Consider the following 17,406-nt stretch of genomic DNA (forward strand, 5'->3'; position numbering starts at 1 on the left):
CCGCCAAACTAACTCTCTCCCCTTCTTCAAAGCCCCACTGAGAGCTCCCCTCCTCCAGGAGGCCCTCCGGGACTGAGCCCTCCCTTTCCCTCTGCCCCTCCTCCCCTCCCCCATTCCCCCTGCTCCCTCCCTCTGCTCTTCCCCCTTCCCCTCCCCATAGCACTTGTGTATATTTGTATATATTATTTGTTACTCCATTTTATTAACGTTGCGTCTATATCTATGATTTTATTTACCTTGATGGCATTGACGCCTACTTGTTTTGTTCTCCGTCTCCCCCATTTAGTCTGTGAGCCCACTGATGGGCAGAGACGTAATAAGCGTCCCCCAAATGCCATTCCTATTAGTTCCCACCCGAACGTTTTCCCCGCCTGCTTTATCCGGGGGCCCGCACAGAGTAACCGCTTAATCGGTACAGTGACCGTTACTTCCACCGCTCCCGGAAACAGCACGGCCCGGTGGCGAGAGCCCGGGCGGCAGAGGACGCGGGCGCTACTCCCGGCTCCTTGGCTCTTCTGCCGCGCGACCCCGGGCCAGTCATTTCACCTCTCTGGGCCTCGGACGGCTCATCTGGGAAACGGGAATCAAGACCGAGGGCCCCACGTGGGACGGGGGATTCTCCTGCGTCCGTCCCAGCGCTCAGAAAGGTGCTCGGCCCCGGGGATGGCACAGCGGAAAGAACCTGGGCTTCGGAGTCAGAGATCATGAGTTCGACTCCCGGCTCTGCCACTTGTCAGCCGTGTGACTGTGGGCAGGTCACTAACTTCTCTGTGCCTCAGTTACCTCGTCTGTCAAATGGGGATCGACTGTGAGCCTCACATGAGACAACCTGCTCACCCTATATCTACCCCAGCGCTTAGAACAGTGCTCTGCACATAGTAAGCGCTTAACAAATACCAACATTATTATTATTAAGAAAAAGCCTGCCGTGGTTAGGAGCGTGGTCGTTAATTACCGCCGTAGCCTCCGCCTGCCGTTCCCGCGAGCCGGAGGGGCGGCCTTCCCCGCCGCCGCGAGGCCTCCTCCGGTTCTAGAACCCCGGAGGCCGCTGCCGTTCCGGAACCCTTCTGTGCCCCGCCGGCCGGCCAGGATGCTGTGGCGCGACCGTCTCCTCACCCTCACCTTCCCCCCGGAGGGCATAATGACCACCGTCTCCCTGTTGTTCTTCATGGTCCACCTGGGCATCTTCATAAACGACCTCAACCACTTCTTTAACACCTACCTCTTCGACCAGATGAGCTTTCGCTACACGGTGACGCTGCTGGTGCGGGCCGGGAGGCGGGGCCCGGGGGCGGGTCGGCCGGGGCGGGCCGGCGGGGGGGGGGGGCGGAGGGCCGGGGGCCGTCCCCTCGCCGCCCCCGCTCTCCTCTCCCTGCCCGTGCCCGGGGTTGCGGAGCGGGGAAGGGCCTTCAGTTTTCGCAGGTGATGAGCTTCCTGTGGGCGGCCATGGGGTCGCTCTACGCCGAGATGATGAAGAAAAACTTCCTGCGCTTCCTCTCTCTCGTCTCCCTGGGTGAGCGGAGCGGAGCGGAGCGGCGCGGTGGGGGCGGGAGGCGGCGGGGAAGGCGGGGAGGGGGGCCGGAGGGGAGCCGCTCGGCTCCGGGGCTGACGGAGCCCCGGCCCCCCTTCCCCGTCCCCAGTACTCAACACCCTGATGTTCTTCCTCCGCTTGATCCTGGAACTCTTCACCATGGACTACCGGGAGGAGCAGCACTGAACGGGGGGACGAGGCCGGGCCTCGGCCCCCCCAAACCCCGGGGTCCTCTCCGCCCGGACCGAGTGGGGGCAGGCCGGAGTGGGGAGGGAGGAAGGGAGGCGACAGAGGATGCCGGTTTTATTAAAGTCCGTCGTTTATTTCCCACGCTCCGGCTCTCCCCGGGGGCGGGGGCGGGGGCGGGGGGGAGCGGGCCGGGGGGGAGCCCGGCCGAGGACGAGAGGTGGCGGGGGACGGGGGAACGGGGGCCGGCGCGAGGCCCCGGGGAGGCCCCGGAGCCGCGGCCCCTAGCAGCCGGGGGGGGACTCGTCCCGCCCTCCCCCTCCCCCCGACGCGGAGGAGGGCGGGGGCGGCCGGAGTGGGGAGGGGACCCCTCCTCCCCCCGCCGGGCCTCAGGCGGGCCCCACGCGGATGTGGGGGTTCATGAGGGGGTCCAGGTTGGGGTCGCTGTCGGCGGCGGCGCGGCCCAGGCGGGACATGAGGACGACGAGGGCCAGGAATCCCAGCAGGCCCAGCAGCAGCAGCAGCCCCGCCCGCTGCACCAACGTCAGGGGCCGCTTGCGGGGGCCCGCCCGGCTCCTGCGGGACGGACGGACGGAAGGAAGGAAGGAAGGAAGGAAGGAAGGAAGGAAGGAAGGAAGGAAGGAAGGAAGGAAGGACGGAAGGACCGAAGGAAGGACGGCTGGGGGAGGCGGGAGAGGCCCCGCCCCACCCTCCCGCCGAGCCGCGGCTCCCCGGGCCCCCCGCCCCGGACGGCCGGACCCCCCCCCGCACCCGCTTACCGGAGGAGCTGCGCGAGCCAGCCCAGGGCGGGCCTCCGCCGGTACTTGTCGTCGTCGCAGTCGTCGCGGGACCCCGCCGCCGCCCGGTCCCCGTCCCCCTCCCGCGTGTCGTACACCTTCCGCGGGGCAGAGGCTGAGGGCGGGGCACGGGGTCAGGGGCCGCGGCTCTCCCTGCCGCCCGCCCTCCCCCCCCGCCCCCTTCTCGCTCCCGGGGCCGCCCGGCACCGCCCCGACTCCCCGGTCTAGGGGTTGGCAGGAGGGCGAGAAGAGCGGGCACCTCCCCGGCTGACCCCGGCCCCGCCCTCCCCCTCTAGACCGTAAGGGCGTCGCGGGCGGGGAACGTGTCCGTCTACCGTTCCGCCGTCCTCTCCCGAGCACCCGGTACGGTGCTCCGCGCCCGGTACGCCCTCGATAAGTGCCACCGACCGACTGCCTCCTCCCTCCCCGGCCCGGGGGTTCCAGCCCCTTCACCCCGCCCAGGCGGCGAGAGCGGGGGCTCGTCCCCGCTCCCGGGACGCAGGGGATCATCGGGGACGCGCTCCGCTCCCCCGGGCCTCCGCCCCCCCGCCCCGGCCCCCACCGCCTCCCCGCTGCGGCGGCTCTCACCGGCCAGGGGATCCGGGCCCCCCATGTGGATGACGGCGTGCTGCTCCGGCCGGCCCGAAGAAGGAGGCGGCGGCCTGGGGGGGCCGCCGTAGTAGGACGGGGTTCCCGCGGCGGCCGGCACCTCGTCCGGTCCGGGGGCCGCGCCGGCTGCGGGGAGGGGGAGGAGGGGGAGCAGAGCGTCAGGGCGAGAGGACACGGGCCGGGCCGCGGGCGCCGGGGACAAGGGACGGGGCCGCTCCCTCACCGTTGAAGTTGGACCAGTCGGAGAAGTCCGAGGCGTCGAGGGTCTCGGGCTCGGGGACCGCCTCGTCGATCTGGGGACGGGAAACTCGGTCGGCGACCCCGGCCGCCCCACGCCCGCCCGAGCCGCCCGCCTCGCCCCGGCCGCTCACCAGCGGGAGCCCCAGTCCGGCCCGGGCCCAGTTGACGGTGGCCAGCTTCTCCCGCAGGGCGGTGGCCACGGGGCCGGCCAGGTTGCCGGGGGGGAAGACGGGGCCGCTGCAGCTGGGACACTGATAGCCGGCGGGGGCCGTGTTGAGGGGCAGCTGGGCGGCCCGCTCGTTGAGGCAGGCCCAGTGAAAGAGATCTGCGGCGGGAGGGGGGGGGGGGGGGAGATCGTCACGGCTCGCCGACGCGGCTGCAGGCTCGGTTGCACCGTCCTCTCCCGAGCGCCCGGCACGCGGGAAGCCCTCGATGAACGCCGCCGGCCGAGGAGTCGGGAGGGGAGCCTCCCCCGCCCCCGGGAAGCCCCCGCGGGCCGGCGGGCCGCCCGCCCGGCCCCGGGAGACCCGGCGTCCGGCTCTCACCGTAGCAGACGAGGCGCGCCGTCTCCCGCGTGGAGAGGAGAGTGTTGCAGAGACGGCAGTTGGGGTTGTAGTCGCTGTCCTGGAGCCACTGCAGGTACGACTGGACGATGCACTGGAGGGGAGGACGGGGGCTCCGGTGGGCGGGGGACGGGGCGGCCCGAGGGGCTCCCCCGGCCCCCACCCACCCTGCCCGCCCTCCTTCGGCGACGATGCCCGTCGACTCGTCGGGACGCGTGCGGGTCTATAATCTCATTTACGTCGACTCCCCTTTACTCGTCTCACTGTCCGTCTACCCGCCCTCCTAGACCGCGAGCCCCTTGTGGGGTAGGGACAGTCTCTGTGGCTGGATCGCGCTTTCAAAGTGCTTCGGACAGGGCCCCGCACACGGTAAGCGCTCCGGAAAGGCGATCGGACGAACGTATGAACGAAGGATCGACTCCTCTCGTATCCGGGCAGGCCGAGGCGAGCCGGCGGCCCGGAGATCAGAGCCGGGCCCGCCCTCGGGGGCCGGGGAAGGGGGTCCCCGATGCGGCGGCCGCCGCCCCGCCCCGCCCCGCCCCGCCCCGCCCCGTACCTTGGCATGGTTGGCCACCAGGCAGTGCTCGCAGACGTTGACCCGGTGCTCGAAGCAGAACAGGTTGGTCACCTTCCTCTTGGGGCACTTACAGAGCCCCATGGTCCCCCGCCGGCGCCTGTGGGGACAGAGAGATGACAGCCCGGGGCGGGCGGGGACTCTCCCTCTTTCTTGCTGAACTGGCCTTTCCGAGCGTTTAGTTCAGGGCCCCGCGCACAGCAGAAGCAGCGTGGCTTCGTGGCAAGAGCCCGGGGTGGGGAGTCAGAGGTCGTGGGTTCTAATCCCGGCTCCGTCCCTGATCAGCTGGGTGACTTGGGGTGAGTCACTTTGCTTCTCTGGGCCTCAGTTCCCTCATCCGTCAAATGGGGATGACGATTGCGAGCCCCATGTGGAACAAACTGATATCTCCCTTGGTGCTTAGAACGGTGCTGTGCACCTAGTAAGCGCTTAATATACACCATTATTATTATTATTATTAAGAGATTGAACGGTTGGGGGGGGGGGCGCAAGACTGAATGGCAGGGAGGATGGGCGTCAGATTCCAGCGTGGTTTAGTGGCAAGAGCCCGGGCTCGGGAGTCGGAGGTCGTGGGTTCTAATCCCGCCTCCGCCCCTTGTCTGCTGGGTGACCTTGGGCCAGCCATTTCACCTCTCTGTGCCTCAGTTCCCTCATCTGTCACATGGGGATGAAGACGGGGAGCCCCAGGTGGGGCAACCTGGTGACCTCGTTATCTCCCCCGGCGCTCAGAACAGTGCTCGGCACGAACTAAACGCTTAACAAATACCATCATTACTCCTCCCGCGAGGCTCAGGGGCGAGAGCCCGGGCTTGGGAGTCACAGGACGTGGGTTCAAATCCCGCCTCCGCCGCTTGTCAGCTTTGGGGGGGGACTTTGGGCCAGTCACTGCACTTCTCCGGGCCTCCGCGGCCTCATCTGGAAAATGGGGATGAAGACCGGGAGCCTCACGGGGGCCCCCCTGATGACCCTGCATCTCCCCCAGCGCTTAGAACAGGGCTCCGCACGTAGTAAGCGCTTCCCAAATGTCGGCATTGTTGTCGTCAGTGTAGGAGCGGGTGGCCCCCGCCCCGCCCCCTCCGTGGTCGTCACTCACCGGCCCCGGCGGCGGCCCCCGCGCCCAGGGGGAAGAGGAGCGGAGAGCGCCCCGCCGAGCCGAGCCGCGCCCCGCCGAGCCGCCCTCCCTCCGCCTCCGCCCCCGCTGCTCCTCCTCGTCGCCGGTGGGGCCTCGGCGGCTCCCCGGGGCCCGGGGCTGCCACGTCTCTTCCGGGTGCGGCGCGCGCCGATGACGACACCGCCCCCGCGCCCCGGCGCACGCGCACGCGCCGGCCCCTCGGGGGAGGGTGGGGGGGGCGGGCGCCCCCGGCTCGCGCATGCGCGCGGCGGGGGGGGGAAGGGCGGGCGGTGACGTCAGTTCCGGCGAGGGCGGGAAGGCGCGAAGGCGCGAAGGCGAGGAGGCGCGCGGGCCGGGCTGTGGCGCCGAGATGGCGGCGGCGCGGAGGCCCATCGCCCTCACCAAGATCGCGGCCCGGACCCCGAGCGCCGCGCCCGCCGCCCCCGACCCGCCGCGGAGGAGCCTCAGGGTCAGTGTTTCCGCTCACTCCTCCCTCCCCTCCTGCCGAGCGCCCCGCTCTTCGCTCAAAGGGATCGAGCCAGCGCTTCCTGCGCGCGCAGCATTCATTCATTCATTCATTCAGCGGGATGCGTTGAGCGCTTCCTCTCTGCAGAGCACGGGACTGAGCATTCTTTCTTTCAACGGGATTGACTGAGCGCCTCCTGGGTGCAGAGCGCTGGACGGTTCATTCAGGGGGATTTATGGAGCGCTTCTTGTGTGCAGAGCACTGGACTATTCATTCATTTAGCGGGATCTATGGAGCGCTTCTTGTGTGCAGAGCACTGGGCCGATCATTCAGCGGGATTTATTGAGCGCTTCCTCTATGCGGAGCGCAGGACTGTGCATTCAGGGGGATTTACTGAGCGCTTGCGCGCAGAGCACTGAACTATTCATTCATTCAGCGGGATTTGTTGAGCGCTTCCTATGTGCAGAGCACTGGACTGATCATTCATTCATTCAGTGGGATTTATTGAGCGCTTCCTATGTACAGAGCACAAGACTGATCATTCGGCGGGACTGACTGAGCGCTTCCTGTGTGCAGAGCACAGGACTGTTCAGGGGATTTACCGAGCACTTCCTGTATGCAGAGCACAGGACTGTTCATTCAGGGGATTTACTGAGCACTTCCTGTGTGAAGAGCACAGGACTGTTCAGGGGATTTACTGAGCATTTCCTGTATGCAGAGCACAGGACTGTTCATTCAGGGGATTTACTGAGCGCTTCCCGTGTGCAGAGCACAGGACTGTTCATTCAGGGGATTTACTGAGCATTTCCCGTCTGCAGAGCACAGGACTGTTCATTCAGGGGATTTACTGAGCACTTCCCGTGTGCAGAGCCCTGGACTGATCATTCAGTGGGATTTATTGAGTGCTTCCTATGTGCAGAGCATGGGACTATTCATTCAGCGGGATTTACTGAGCGCCTCCTGTGTGCAGAGTACTGGACTGTGCATTCAGGGGGATTTATTGAGCACTTCTTGTGTGCAGAGCACTGGACTGATCATTCAGCGGGATTTATTGAGCGCTTCTTGTGTGCAGAGCACTGGACTGATCATTCAGGGGATTTATTGAGCGCTTCTTGTGTGCAGAGCACTGGACTGATCATTCAGGGGGATTTATTGAGCGCTGCTTGTGTGCAGAGCACTGGACTGACCATTCAGGGGGATTTATTGAGCGCTTCCTGTGTGCAGAGCACTGAACTGTTCATTCATTCGGTGGGATTTATTGAGCGCTTGTGTGCAGAGCACAGGACTGATCATTCAGCGGGATTTATTGAGCGCTTCCTATGTGCTGAGCACTGGACTGTTCACTCGGCGGGATTTATGGGGCGTTTGTGTGCAGAGCACCGCTCCATTCATTCATTTATTCCGTGGGATTTATTGAGCACTTCCTGAGTGCAGAGCACCGGGCCATTCATTCAGCGGGATTGATTGAGCGCTTACTGTGTGCAGAGCACTGGACTCGGTGCTTGGAAAGGACAGCTCGGCAACAGACAGTGACCATCCCTGCCCCGCAACGGGCTCACGGTCTACAGGCGGGGGAGACGGGGAAGGAAACGAGGAGTCAGGCGTCAATACCATCCAAATGAGTAGAATTATAGATATAGACAAGTGAATAAAATAAACAGAGTGATAAATACGCACATATATAGACGCAAGTGCTGTGGGAAGAGCAGAGGGAGGGAGTCGGGGTGATGGGGAGGGGAGAAGGGTGCAGAGGAAAAGGAAGGGCTCCGTCTGGGAAGAGGTGAGTTTTCTTCTTCTAAAAATAGGAGTTCTCCCATTTGTTAAGCGCCTACTTTGTGTCTAGCACTGGTCTAAGCGCCGGGGTAGAGACGCAGTATGGCTCTGTGGAAAGAGCCTCGGCTTGGGAGTCAGAGGTCACGGGTTCGAATCCCAGCTCTGCCACCTTTCAGCTGCGTGGCTTCGGGCAAGTCACTTTACTTCTCAGTACTCCAGTGATCGATCTGTAAAATGGGGATGAAGACTGTGAGCCTCACGTGGGACAACCTGATGACCCTGGATCCCCCCCACCCCCAGGTCTTAGAAGAGTGCTCGGCACATAGTAAGCGCTTAACGAATACCAACATTGTTGTTATGATTATACATGGTCATCAAGTTGTCCCACTCGGACCTCAGTCTTCACCCCCATTTTGCAGACGAGGGAACCGAGGCCCAGAGAAGTGAAGTGACTTGCCCAGGGTTACCCAGCTGACGAGTGGCGGAGCCGGGATTCGCACCCATGACCTCTGCCTCCCCAACCCGAGCCCTTTCCAGCGAGCCACGCCGCTTCTGTCGGCCAGTCGACGTGCAAAGCCCCGGACTAAGAGCTCGGGAGAGCGCACCGCCACCGAATTTGCAGTTCCGTCCCCTGCCCGTAACGGGCTTCCGGCCTAGAGGGGCCAGGGATCGTCCCCGTACGGTAGAGCGTGAGCAGACGGTCGCCGCTTCGAGTGGGGCCCGTGGTCAAAGAGGGAGAGAGAAAAAGTTTTTAATCCCCGTCTTAAACGGAGGCCGAGTCGACCCTGGCCGAGGTCACCCAGCGGGCCGGTGGCGGAGCCGAGATTGGAACCCCGGCCTCCCGGCCCCAAGCCCTTCCCGCTAGACCGCGGCGAGCGGGCTCCGCGGGCTTCTCGTCTTTCCCCGTGGGGTGAGATTTTCGATCCTCTCCCCCAGATCGCGTCCCCGCCGGGGAAGGAGAACGCCCCCCCTCCCCGGAAGAAGACCGCGCCCCTCGCCAAGAGCGCCGCCTCGCCGCCCGGAAAGGAGAACGCCCCCCAGCCTGAGAGGGAGACCAAGGAGGACGCCTCCCCCCCCGGGAAGAAGACCTCTCCCCGGGGGAAGGAGGACCGCCTCGCGGCCGGGAAGACCCCCGCTCCCCTGGTCGGGGGCGCCTCCCCGCCCGGAGAGGAGAACGCCCCCCGACCCCGGAGGAAGACCGCCCCCGTCGCGAAGGAGGACGCCCCCCGACCCGGGAAGGAGGCCTCCCCCTCCCCGGAGGCGAACGCTTGCTTCAGTCAGGATGACGGTCCCCCCGGGGACCCCCGCGACCGGGAGATGTCCCGCAAGGTGCGCCGCTCCTACAGCCGGCTGGCGGCCGCGGGCCCCACCTCCACCCCGGGCCGCCGCTCCTTCTTCGGCTTCGAGGCGCTGCTGGCGGCCGAGGAGCTGGCGGGGCTCTCGCCGGTCGGGGACGGGCCGCCGGCCCGGAGCCCGGCCGAGCCCGCCGGCCCCCGGGAGCCCGACGCGCACATTCCGGGCGTCGCCCTGGTCAAGGAGAAACGCCGGAAAAGGAAGGTGCCGGAGATCTTGGTGAGTCCTGCCGTCCCCTCCCCTCCCCTCGCCACCCCGGGCCCGGTCGTACTGTCGATGCCACCCGTCACCGTGGCACTCGTTAGGTGACGGTGACATCCGGTCGGTCGGTCGGTCGTATTTATTGAGCGCTTACTTTGCGCACACCGTACTTAGTACTGCATTTATTGAGCGCTTACTTCTTGCCCCGCTGTTGCTCGTTTGTTTCATTAATTTTTCTAGTAAGTAGTTGGCACGCTGCACTAAGCTCTCGGGGAGAGTACGCTGTAAAAGTAAACAGACACGTTCCCTTCCCACAACAAGGTTACAGGCTAGACGGATTTCCGTTAGGCGCTCACGACGGTGCCGCTCGTTGCACTGAGCGCCGGGGTGGATGCAAGGAAATCAGACCGGACGCAGTCCCTGTCCCACGTGGGGCTCACGGTCTCAGTCCCCATTTTACGGAGGAGGGCAACGAAGCGACGTGCCCCAGGGCACCCGGCAGACGGGGCAGAGTCGGGATTAGAACTCCTGACCTTCTGACTCCCAAGCCCACGCTCTAGCCACCGTGTATTCCAGTGCTTACTGTGTGACAAGCACTTCTCCGATGGCTGGGGTAGATACAAGCTCATCAGGATGGACACGGTACCCCTCCCCCCCCCCCCACGTGGGGCTCGCAGTCTCGATCCGCATTTGGAAGTGAGGGAACCGGGGCCCAGAAAAGTCACGTGGCTCGCCCAAGGTCCCACGGCAGACGAGCGGCAGAGCTGGGATTAGAAGCCAGGCCCGGGCTCCACCCACTAGGCCCCGCGGCTTCCCAGGGGCCGACCGGGGTGAAGCACGGCCCCCGGACGCTGGGGCAGATCGAAGATAATCGGGTCGGACGTAGCGTCCGGCCCACGTGGGGCTCACCGTCCGAGGCGGGGGGGGGGGGGGGCGACGGCTACTTCGTCCCCATTGAGCAGAGGAGGAAACCGAGGCGCCACGGCCTGGCGGCTAGAGCACGGGCCCGCGGGTCGGAGGTCCGTGGCTTCCGATCGCCGCTCCGCTGCTTGTCTGCCGTGCGGCCAAGTCGCTGCCCTTTTCTCCGCCTCAGTTCGCTCCTCTGTAAAATGGGGATCGAGGCCGCGGGCCCCAGGTGGGACGGGGGCCGGGCCCAACCCCATTGGCCTGCATCCACCCGGGCGCTTAGCGCAGTGCCCGGCCCGGAGTAAGCGCTCAACAGACACCGCCGTTGTTATTAAACCGAGCGGTCTGCCCGAGACCTCTTCCCCGGGTGAGCCCGTCGGATCGGCTCCGGTGGGTTCCGGGGAGAAGGCGGCGTTGCTGGTGGCCCGGGGACGAAGGTGACGGTCGGCTTTTCGCCATCCCTTCCCGGATTGGGCCCGGACCCCCGGGGACCCCGGGAGAAAACTCGAGGCCAAGCCTGCCCCCCGGGAACCTACCGCTTAACACGGGGGGAGCGAGCGGACCCAAATCGCAGAGTGACCGTAGGTGGGTATAAATGATTAAAACGAACCCGCCAAGGAACGACGATAGTGATAGCGGTATCCGTTAAGCACCTACCGTGTGCCGGACACCGTACTAAGCGCAGGGATGGAGACAAGCGGATGGGGTCGGACACCGTCCCTGTCCGACGCGGGGCTCCCCGTCTCCGTCCCCGTTTTACGGACGAGGTGACTGAGGTTCAGAGAAGCGAAGGGACTCGCCCGCGGTCACACAGCAGACCGAGGGGCGGGTGCAGGGAGGAGAGCGGGGGGGGGGGGGGGGTGTCAGTCAGGGAGGGCCTCTTGGAAGAGGCGGAGGCTCGCCCAGAGGACTCTGAAGCTGGGAAGGGATGGGGTTTGAGGGGGTGGGCGCGGAAGGGGGGACCTGAAAGGTGTGGGGGACGAGGGGGCGGAGACGGAGGGTGAAGAGCGAGGTTCGGGCAGTGCCGAGAGCAGATTGGGGGTGAGGAGCACGGAAGAGTCGGTGGAGGGGATGGATTCGGTCAGTCGGGAGATCGAATGCGTGCTGTCCACCCCCCCCCCCCCCCCGCTAGATTGGGAGCTCGTTGTGGCCAGGGAATGTCACTGTTTATTTTCGTACGGTACTCTCCCGAGCCCTTAGTACAGTGCTCCGCACAGAGTAAGCGCGCGATAAATACTATTACCGGTCTATTCTTCACTCCGCTGCCCGGCTCATCTTCCCGCAGAAACGATCCGGGCATGTCACTCCCCTTCTTAAACAACTCCAGTGGTTGCCTATCGACCTCCGCTCCAAACAAAAACTCCTCACTCTAGGCTTCGAGGCTCTCCGTCACCTCGCCCCTTCCTACCTCTCCTCCCTTCTCTCTTTCTACCGCCCACCCCGCACGCTCCGCTCCTCCGCCGCCCACCTCCTCGCCGTCCCTCGGTCTCGCCCGTCCCGCCGTCGACCCCTGGGTCACGTCCTCCCGCGGTCCTGGAACGCCCTCCCTCCTCACCTCCGCCAAACCGATTCTCTTTCCCTCTTCAAAACCTTACTTAAAAATCACCTCCTCCAAGAGGCCTTCCCAGACTGAGCTCCTCTTCCCCCTCTACTCCCTCTGCCATCCCCCCTTTACGTCTCCGCAGCTAAAGCCTCATTTTCCCCTTTTCCCTCTGCTCCTCCACCTCTCCCTTCCCATCCCCACAGCACTGTACCCGTCCGCTCGACTGTCTATATTTTCGTTACCCTATTTATTTTGTTAATGAATTGTACATCGCCTCGATTCTATTTAGTCGCCATCGGTTTTTACGAGACGTTCTTCCCCTTGACGCTGTTTAGTGCCATTGTTCTCGTCCGTCCGTCTCCCCCGATCAGACCGTAAGCCCGTCAAACGGCAGGGACCGTCTCTATCTGTTGCCGACTTGTTCATCCCAAGCGCTTAGTACAGTGCTCTGCACATAGTAAGCGCTCAATAAATACTATTGAATGAAATACAACCGACTGACTCGATACGATCGAGTGACGACCGGAAGGACTGCAGGCGAAGACGGGACGGTCCGGAGAAAAATAGTCGCAAAAAGTCGCCGTGAGTCAGGAACGAGTCCGGCGACCGACGAGAACCGCGTGCGGGGGGCTGCGCTGAGCGCTCGGCTGAGCCCGGAAGGGGTGGCGGGGAGAGGCGTCCCCCGCTCCTGACGGGCCTCCCATCTCTCTGGTCCCGGCAGAAATCGGAGCTGGACGAGTGGGCCGCCGCCATGAACGCCCAGTTTGAAGCCGCGGAGCAGTTCGACCTCCTGGTGGAATGAGGCGAGGCGGAGACTCGGAGCCGGGACCCTTCCCCTGTACATAGCCCCTCTGCGGCCTGCCCTCCTCCTCCCCGGACCCCCGGACCCCCGGACCCCGCCGCCCGGGTGGAGGCGCTTGATTTCGGGTTTGAGAATAAAAGGAATATCGGTTTCTCGGGATGCCACGGGTCTCGTCCCTCGGGGGGGCGGGCGGTGCTCGCCTCTCCGGATGGGTCACCGTCCACGGGGCAAAGCCCAACTCTGGAAGCCCTAATGATGATGATTTTGGTATTTGTTAAGCGCTTACTATGGGCCAAACGCTGTTCTAAGCGCTGGGTAGGTACCAGGTAATTAAGTTGTCCCAGGTGGGGCGCACAGTCTTCATCCCCATTTGACAGACGAGGTCCCTGAGGAACAGGGAAGGAACTTGCCCCAAGTCACACCGCCGACAGGTGGCGGAGCCGGGATTCGAACCCACGACCTCTGACCCCCAAACCCGGGCCCTTTCCATTGAGCCACGCTGCTTCTCAGTACCTGTCCCCTACCTGTTCGGCAGCGGGGCTCAGCGGAAAGAGCCCGGGCCTGGGAATCAGAGGTCGTGGGTTTGAATCCCGGCTCTGCCCCTTAGCCGTGTGACTTTGGGCGGGTCACCTCACTTGTCTGGGCCTCGGTGACCTCATCGGGAAAACGGGGGTGAAGACCGTGAGCCCCACGTGCGACAACCCGATGACCCTGTATCTACCCCGGGGCTTAGAACAGGGCTTGGCGCACAGTAAGCGCTTAATAAATACCGTCGTTATCACTGTTATCACTGTCACCCGACCCAGGCTGGAGCCCGTTGGTTTTTTCACGTGGCTTTGTTTCGTTTTAAACGGGGGGTCTACGGAGAAGGTAAGGGGAGTCTCCTTCCCCACCGGCCTGTCAGGGTGCTTTGTTCCGGGCTGACTGGGGTGGGGGTCCTTTATGGAATCGGTTAAGCGCTTACTCCGTGCCAGGCCCCGTACTGAGCGCTGGGGCAGTTACAAGCTAATGGGGTTGGACCCAGTCCCACGTGGGGCTCCCGGTCTTCATCCCCATTTCACAGACGAGGGAGCCGAGAGGCCCAGAGAAGCCAAGTGACTCGCCCGGGGTCACGCGGCCGACGGGTGGCGGAGCCCGGGATTAGAACCCGGGCTCCTTGGGACTCCCGGGCCTGTGTTCCGCCCACTGGGCCGCGCTGCTTCTCGGTTGGAACAGTGCTCCGCACGTAGTAAGCGCTCAACAAATGGCAGCAGAGGCCAGCCCGTCCTGCGGCTGCGTGAGTCCGGCGGGCGGCGCCCCGGCCGGCCTCCCCTCCTCCCCTGGACGCGGCCCTCCGCCTCCCTCTCTCCTCCTCCAACTCCCCCCGCCCGCCCCCCCGCGCTGGCCCCGGCCCTGTTTCCCCACTGGACGTTACCCTCCCTCTCCCCGCTTCCCTCTCTCATTCATATTTATTGAGCGCTTACTGTGGGCCGAGCACTGGCCTAAGCGCTTGGGAGAGTACAGGAGAACCATCACGAGAGTCGTGATGGTTCTCGTGTAAGTGCTTACTGTGTGCCGGGCACTGTATTAAGCGCTGGGGTGGATGCGAACAGAGGAGCGGCATGGCCTCGTGGCAAGAGCCCGGGCTTGGGAGTCAGTGGTCGTGGGTTCTGATCTCGGGTCCAGTTGTCTGCTGCGTGACCTTGGGCAAGTCACGTCACTTCTCTGGGCCTCAGTTCCCTCAGCTGGGAAACGGGGATTGAGACTGTGAGCCCCACCAGGGACAACCTGCTCACCTTGTATTTACCAGTGCTTAGAACGGTGCTTGGCGCAGAGTAAGCGCCTAACAGATACCATCATTAATCGTTATGATTATGATTGCAAACAATAAACAGGTATCTTTCCTGCCCACAGTGAGCTTACGGTCTCTCCCCCCGGGGCAGCCCCATCCCCTAGAGTTTCATCTTGCCCACGTCCCCAGCTCCGTCTCCCGCCTCCCCATCCAGACCACCGGCCCCGGGACCCTTCCTCCCCCGGCTCCATCTCCGACCCGGGCGTCCCCCAGTCGGCGTCCGGCTCGGCCCCGCCGATCGGGCACCCGACAGGCCGCCGTCCTCCAAGCCCCGCCTGGCCGCCAGCCCCGGCGACGAGGCTCTGGTGCGGCCGGTCCCGGGCCGCCGGCCGGCCCCGGCCTCGGGGCTGGCCGAGGCTGGGGAGAGGCGGTGCGAGGCCCTCCTGTCCTTCCCCGAACCCGACCGGCCCAACAAAGTCTCCGTCGGCGAGGCCGGGGGCCGGCCGGGGTGGGGGGCGCGGGGAGGTCGAGGCGGAGGGGCTGCAAGTCCTCGACGCCGGGCCCGGGCCCCGCTGACCATCTCCATCTCTCCCCGGCCCGTTGGCGGCGGATCCCGGGGGCGCCGTGGTTTTCCGGGCCGCCGGAGCGCGGAGGATGTGACGGGGGAGCGGGGGGCCCCGGCCGTCGGGCAGGCCTTTGCCACCTCCGGCCCCGCTGGGACCCCGCGGGGTCTGCCCCGCAGAGACCCCCTCCGTCCCCCAGAGACCCCCCCCCCCATCTCTTCACACCCGGCTTCCCAACAGCACGGGCTTCGGAGTCAGAGGTCGCGGGTTCTAATCCAGATCCTCCACCTGTCTGCTGTGTGACCCCGGGCGAGTCACTTCCCCTTCCCGAGCCTAGTTCCCTCATCTGTAAAACGGGGATTAGAACTGTGAGCCCCATACGGGACGGGGACTCTGTCCAACCTGATTACCTTGTCTCTACCCCAGTGCTTGGCACATAGTGAGCATTTAACAAAAAACATAATCATTATTACTGTTTCTCCCCACGACCGTCCTCTCTCCCCCAACTCCTTCCTCCCTCCCTCCCTCCCCACCCCCGGCCACTCTTCCCGTCCTCCCCTTTCATTCGATTGTATTTCATTAATAATAACGTTGGTATTTGTTAAGCGCTTACTATGTGCCAAGCACTTGTATACTGTGTACAGAGCGCTGTATTAAGCGCTTGGGAAAGTACAATAGAGCAATAAAAGAGTGACAACCCCTGCCCACAGCAAACTCACAGTCTGGGGGTGGGGAGACAGACAAAGCGACCACAATAGAAATAAAGTGACAGATCTGTACCTAAGTGCTGTGCGAAGAGGGGGTAAGAGCAAAGGGAGCAAGTCGGGGAGACGCAGAAGGGAGGACCCGAGTTCTAATTCATTCATTCATTCAATAGTATTTATTGCGCGCTTACTAGGTGCAGAGCACTGTACCAAGCGCTTGGAATGGACAGATCGGTACCAGATAGAGACAGTCCCTGCGCTCTGACGGGCGCACGGTCTAATCGGGGGAGACAGACAAGGACAATGGCAGTGAATAGAATCGAGGGGATGAACAGCTCATTAAAGCAGTAGCAAATAAATAGAATCAAGGCGAGGTACATCTCATTAGCCAAATCAATAGGGTAATGAAAACATATACAGTTGAGCAGACGAGTACAGCGCTGCCCCATTCGCCACTTCTCTGCTGTGTGACTTTGGGCAAGTCACTTGGCTTCTCTGTTACCCCATCTGTGAAACGGCGATTAAGACCGCGAGCCCCACGGGGGACAACCTGATTACCTTGAATCCACCCTAGTGTTTAGAACAGTGCTCGGCCCGTAGGAAGCGCTTAACAAATACCATCGTTATTATTAAGGGAGCGGGAGATGAGGAAAAGTGGGATCTAGTCTGGGAAGGCCTCTTGGAGGAGATGGGCCTTCGGTAAGGCTTTGTCCCCCCTCCCCGCTCATCCCCCCCCCACCCCCCTTCGCCCCCGCTGGTGGACCCTCTCTAACCTGGGTCTCCGTCTGTCACCGTCTCTGTCTTCGTCGGTCCGACCGTGGCCCGGAGGGCCACCGCGCCTTCCCGCGGGCCCGGGGCATCCCCCTCCAGGGCTCCATCGCCCTGACCCGCTACGGGGACGCCGGCCGGGGAGACGAGGTGACCGGGCGGCCCCGGCCGAAGAGACGAGGCCAGCCCCGCCGCCGCTCCCTACGTCCCCGTCCCCCTGGGCTCACCTCACCCTGACCGCCGGGCCTCGGGCCGGCCCCGGGATTCCCGGATCCCGGCGGCGGCGGGGGCCGCCCCGGCCCGGGGACGAGGGGAGGGTCCGAGGCCAGAGGCCCGGGAGGCTGAGGGCGCCTCCCCCGTAGGTCTCGGTGGCGGGAGACGACGCCCCGTCCGTCCCCGACAACTGGTGCCGCCATTAAAATCGCCCCGGTGCCCCGCACGGCCTCATCGCCGGGTGAGGGGCCCGCGTGCCGGGTACAGTGCTAAGCCCGTGGGAGAGCTGGGCCCGAGGGAGTGAGGAGCGGGGGGTCGGGGGCTGGGGCCCTCCGGGTGACGGCCCCCCGCGACCCCGTCGCCGCGGCCTGGGCACGCTGAGCGCCGGCAGTGACCGTGCCCCCTCCGGCCACGTCCTGGGCTTCACCCCCGTGGACGTCACCTGCCCTACGAGCGGGTCCACGCCCGTGCCCCGGCCGGGACCCCCAACCCCTCTCGCCACGTGGGGCGGCCGGGGTGGCTCGGTGTCCGTTCCCAGCACTTAGTACAGCGCTCTGCACATAGTAAGCGCTCAGTAAATACTACCGAACGAACGAAAAGCCCGGGCTCGGGAGTCAGAGGCCGCGGGCCCGAATCCCGGCCCCGCCGCTCGTCAGCTGCGTGACTTTGGGCGAGCCACTTCACTTCTCTGGGCCTCAGTGACCTCATCTGGAAAATAGGGAGGGAGACTGC

General features: G+C 64.5%; 3 protein-coding genes across 3 annotated transcripts; 2 read left to right on the top strand and 1 right to left on the bottom strand.

Moving 5' to 3' along the window:
• The first annotated feature begins 1,041 nt into the window (after positions 1-1,041).
• On the top strand, positions 1,042-1,862 carry TMEM262 (transmembrane protein 262). Its single transcript, XM_029061382.2, has 3 exons — positions 1,042-1,264; positions 1,414-1,513; positions 1,641-1,862. The coding sequence occupies exons 1-3, from the start codon at positions 1,091-1,093 to the stop codon at positions 1,715-1,717; spliced, it is 351 nt and encodes a 116-aa protein (XP_028917215.1). The 5' UTR covers positions 1,042-1,090; the 3' UTR covers positions 1,718-1,862.
• Positions 1,863-1,924: 62 nt separating this feature from the next.
• ZFPL1 (zinc finger protein like 1) lies at positions 1,925-5,779 on the bottom strand. Its single transcript, XM_029060629.2, has 8 exons — positions 5,594-5,779; positions 4,483-4,600; positions 3,909-4,020; positions 3,495-3,688; positions 3,347-3,416; positions 3,103-3,249; positions 2,497-2,629; positions 1,925-2,293 (listed from the first exon to the last, which is right to left on the bottom strand). The coding sequence occupies exons 2-8, from the start codon at positions 4,582-4,584 to the stop codon at positions 2,107-2,109; spliced, it is 945 nt and encodes a 314-aa protein (XP_028916462.1). The 5' UTR covers positions 4,585-4,600; positions 5,594-5,779; the 3' UTR covers positions 1,925-2,106.
• Positions 5,780-5,916: 137 nt separating this feature from the next.
• Positions 5,917-12,814, top strand: CDCA5 (cell division cycle associated 5). Its single transcript, XM_029059267.2, has 3 exons — positions 5,917-6,080; positions 8,787-9,422; positions 12,575-12,814. The coding sequence occupies exons 1-3, from the start codon at positions 5,982-5,984 to the stop codon at positions 12,653-12,655; spliced, it is 816 nt and encodes a 271-aa protein (XP_028915100.1). The 5' UTR covers positions 5,917-5,981; the 3' UTR covers positions 12,656-12,814.
• Positions 12,815-17,406: the final 4,592 nt, after the last annotated feature.

The sequence above is a fragment of the Ornithorhynchus anatinus genome, chromosome 3, assembly GCF_004115215.2.
Source record: "Ornithorhynchus anatinus isolate Pmale09 chromosome 3, mOrnAna1.pri.v4, whole genome shotgun sequence".
Classification (NCBI taxonomy): domain Eukaryota; kingdom Metazoa; phylum Chordata; class Mammalia; order Monotremata; family Ornithorhynchidae; genus Ornithorhynchus; species Ornithorhynchus anatinus.

What these genes read in the sequence shown, in the direction of transcription:
- ZFPL1 (XM_029060629.2), bottom strand. Translation starts at nt 4,584, where the DNA reads ATGGGGCTCTGTAAGTGCCCCAAGAGGAAGGTGACCAACCTGTTCTGC. An exon ending in TGGTGGCCAACCATGCCAAG is followed by an intron (nt 4,021 to 4,482) that starts GTACGGGGCGGG and finishes CCTCCCCTCCAG; the next exon opens with TGCATCGTCCAGTCGTACCT. An exon ending in GGCGCGCCTCGTCTGCTACG is followed by an intron (nt 3,689 to 3,908) that starts GTGAGAGCCGGA and finishes CTCCCGCCGCAG; the next exon opens with ATCTCTTTCACTGGGCCTGC.
- TMEM262 (XM_029061382.2), top strand. Translation starts at nt 1,091, where the DNA reads ATGCTGTGGCGCGACCGTCTCCTCACCCTCACCTTCCCCCCGGAGGGC. An exon ending in GCTACACGGTGACGCTGCTG is followed by an intron (nt 1,265 to 1,413) that starts GTGCGGGCCGGG and finishes AAGGGCCTTCAG; the next exon opens with TTTTCGCAGGTGATGAGCTT. An exon ending in CCTCTCTCTCGTCTCCCTGG is followed by an intron (nt 1,514 to 1,640) that starts GTGAGCGGAGCG and finishes CCCCGTCCCCAG; the next exon opens with TACTCAACACCCTGATGTTC.
- CDCA5 (XM_029059267.2), top strand. Translation starts at nt 5,982, where the DNA reads ATGGCGGCGGCGCGGAGGCCCATCGCCCTCACCAAGATCGCGGCCCGG. An exon ending in CGCCGCGGAGGAGCCTCAGG is followed by an intron (nt 6,081 to 8,786) that starts GTCAGTGTTTCC and finishes CCTCTCCCCCAG; the next exon opens with ATCGCGTCCCCGCCGGGGAA. An exon ending in GGAAGGTGCCGGAGATCTTG is followed by an intron (nt 9,423 to 12,574) that starts GTGAGTCCTGCC and finishes TGGTCCCGGCAG; the next exon opens with AAATCGGAGCTGGACGAGTG.